We start from the raw sequence: 1,989 nt of genomic DNA, 5'->3' as shown, positions 1-1,989 counted from the left end.
GCCGCCGCGCTGCTCCCACTGCAGCGTCTGCGACAACTGTGTGGAGGTGAGGAACTGCCGGGTCTCGATGCCTCTTCGTTCCCACGCGGAGTTTAATACCTGGGGCAGGCAGGAAGCCCTGGCAGCGGAGCCCTTCACTGTGTCTTCTCCCCACCGACAGGAATTTGACCATCACTGCCCCTGGGTCAACAACTGCATCGGGCGGCGCAATTACCGTTACTTCTTCCTCTTCTTGCTGTCGCTCACCACGCACATCATGGGGGTGTTTGGCTTCGGCCTGCTCTACGTTCTCTACCAGGTGGAGGAGCTCTCTGGCGTCCGCATGGCGGTCACGTATCCTCTGCGAGGCTGCCGGAGTGGGGCCCGGGGGGTGGGCGTCGGTGGGGCTGGGGACAGCGTGCTCTGGAGCAGGGCTGCGGCTCTTCCTTAGCTATCTGCTGATAGTATGGTGGTGATGTGCGTGGCCGGCTTGTTCTTCATTCCCGTCGCTGGCCTTACGGGGTTCCACGTGGTGCTCGTGGCGAGGGGCCGTACTACCAACGAACAGGTATGCCTGTGGGGGTGCTGCAGGGCTGCTGGCCCTGTCGGGCCCCCACGTTTGGGGCTCCCCAGGACAGGCATGGACAGGCTGGGTTGAGGCGAGGGCAGGCCACTGAGGTGGGTGGGGGCTAGAGCACAAGACGCCTGTGAGGGGAGGCCGCAAGCACCTTGTCTGTGCAGCCTGGAGACGGGGGATCTTCCTGCTGCTGTTAGGGGTGGCTGCGGGAGGACGGAGCTGGGCGGAGGCTCTTCTCGGGAGGGCAGGAGGTGACGGGCATAACTTGAACCAAGGCAGCTTCCAGTTAGACGATGGGGAGAGACTCTTCCCCTTCAAGGATAGTTCAGTCCTGGAACAGGGACCTGGAAAAAGGGGAGTATCTCCAAGTATCTCTGACCTTGGAGATTGTCATGAGTGAGCTGGACAGACCCTGAGCAGCCTGACCTGGCTGGCTGGGCTGGAGACCTCCTCAGGTCCCTGCCCACCCTGGTACGCTGCGATGCTCCTCATCCCGCAGGTGACGGGCAAGTTCCGTGGTGGTGTCAACCCCTTCACCAACGGTTGCTGTAAGAATGTCAGCCGGGTCCTCTGCAGCTCCCCGGCCCCCAGGTGAGCCTGGCACAGCGTGGCGGTGCCCCCCAGCCCTGCAATGCCCGGGCAAACTGCCCCATCCCGAGCTCCAGGCCTTGACCTTCCTCCCGTCCCTCTCCCTAGGTACCTCGGGCGCCCAAAGGCTGAGCAGACGGTGCTGGTGCGACCCCCCTTCTTGCGGCCCGAGGTGTCAGACGGTCAGATCACTGTCAAGATCATGGACAACGGTATCCAGACAGAGCTGAAGAGGACGAAGGTAAGGAAGGTGGGGATTAGTGGTCCCTGCGTTGGGGCCCTCCATGGAGCCCAGGGGTGCAAGCCTGCATCCGTGAGTAAAGAACCGAGTGAGCCTTGTCACATTCCCCATCCCGCTCCGTGTCGTCTTGTTCTGTGTCCCCACGGGACGGAAACACGTCCCTCCCATGCGGCAGCGACCACATGAGGCTTTGCACCCGCCATTGCCCTCCCTGGCCTGCCCTTCCCCTCGCCGCATCCCTTGGAGGCCCCTTCCTCAGCACGTCCCAGCACCGGAGGCACGTGCCGCTGTTGAGCGCTCAGTATGTCGGACGGCCCGGGAGGCAGCGAGAGTCCCCTTAGTGCCGCCGCCCGCTCCCTGCCCACTGAGGGGAGGGCCGAGGCCCCGGCACCCCTCTGATCCCCCCCTGCGCTTTGTCTCTGCAGTCCAAAGGAAGCCTGGAGGTGACGGAGAGCCAGTCTGCCGACGCCGAGCCGCCCCCCCCACCTAAGCCAGACCTCAGCCGCTACACGGGCCTGAGGACACACTTAACCCTGGCCACCACCGAGGGTAAGGAAGGCAGGCAGGGTGCCGGGCAGGCGCTGGGAGGGGAGGCCAGGGGCGG

General features: G+C 64.4%; 1 protein-coding gene across 1 annotated transcript in view; it reads left to right on the top strand.

The window, feature by feature from the left end:
* Positions 1-1,934, top strand: part of ZDHHC5 (zinc finger, DHHC-type containing 5) — a gene marked incomplete at both ends in the record, with an annotated part of 2,622 nt that extends 688 nt beyond the window's left edge. The window contains 6 exons of the mRNA XM_010293561.1: positions 2-46; positions 161-333; positions 445-547; positions 1,056-1,147; positions 1,253-1,385; positions 1,811-1,934. Coding sequence (XP_010291863.1) covers positions 2-46; positions 161-333; positions 445-547; positions 1,056-1,147; positions 1,253-1,385; positions 1,811-1,934 — 670 coding nt within the window. The remainder of the gene's footprint in view (position 1; positions 47-160; positions 334-444; positions 548-1,055; positions 1,148-1,252; positions 1,386-1,810) is intronic.
* Positions 1,935-1,989: the final 55 nt, after the last annotated feature.

The sequence above is a fragment of the Phaethon lepturus genome, unplaced genomic scaffold (assembly GCF_000687285.1).
Source record: "Phaethon lepturus isolate BGI_N335 unplaced genomic scaffold, ASM68728v1 scaffold23878, whole genome shotgun sequence".
Lineage (NCBI taxonomy): Eukaryota > Metazoa > Chordata > Aves > Phaethontiformes > Phaethontidae > Phaethon > Phaethon lepturus.
Note: the sequence above shows the minus strand (reverse complement) of the source record. Positions and strands in the feature narration are given on the sequence as shown.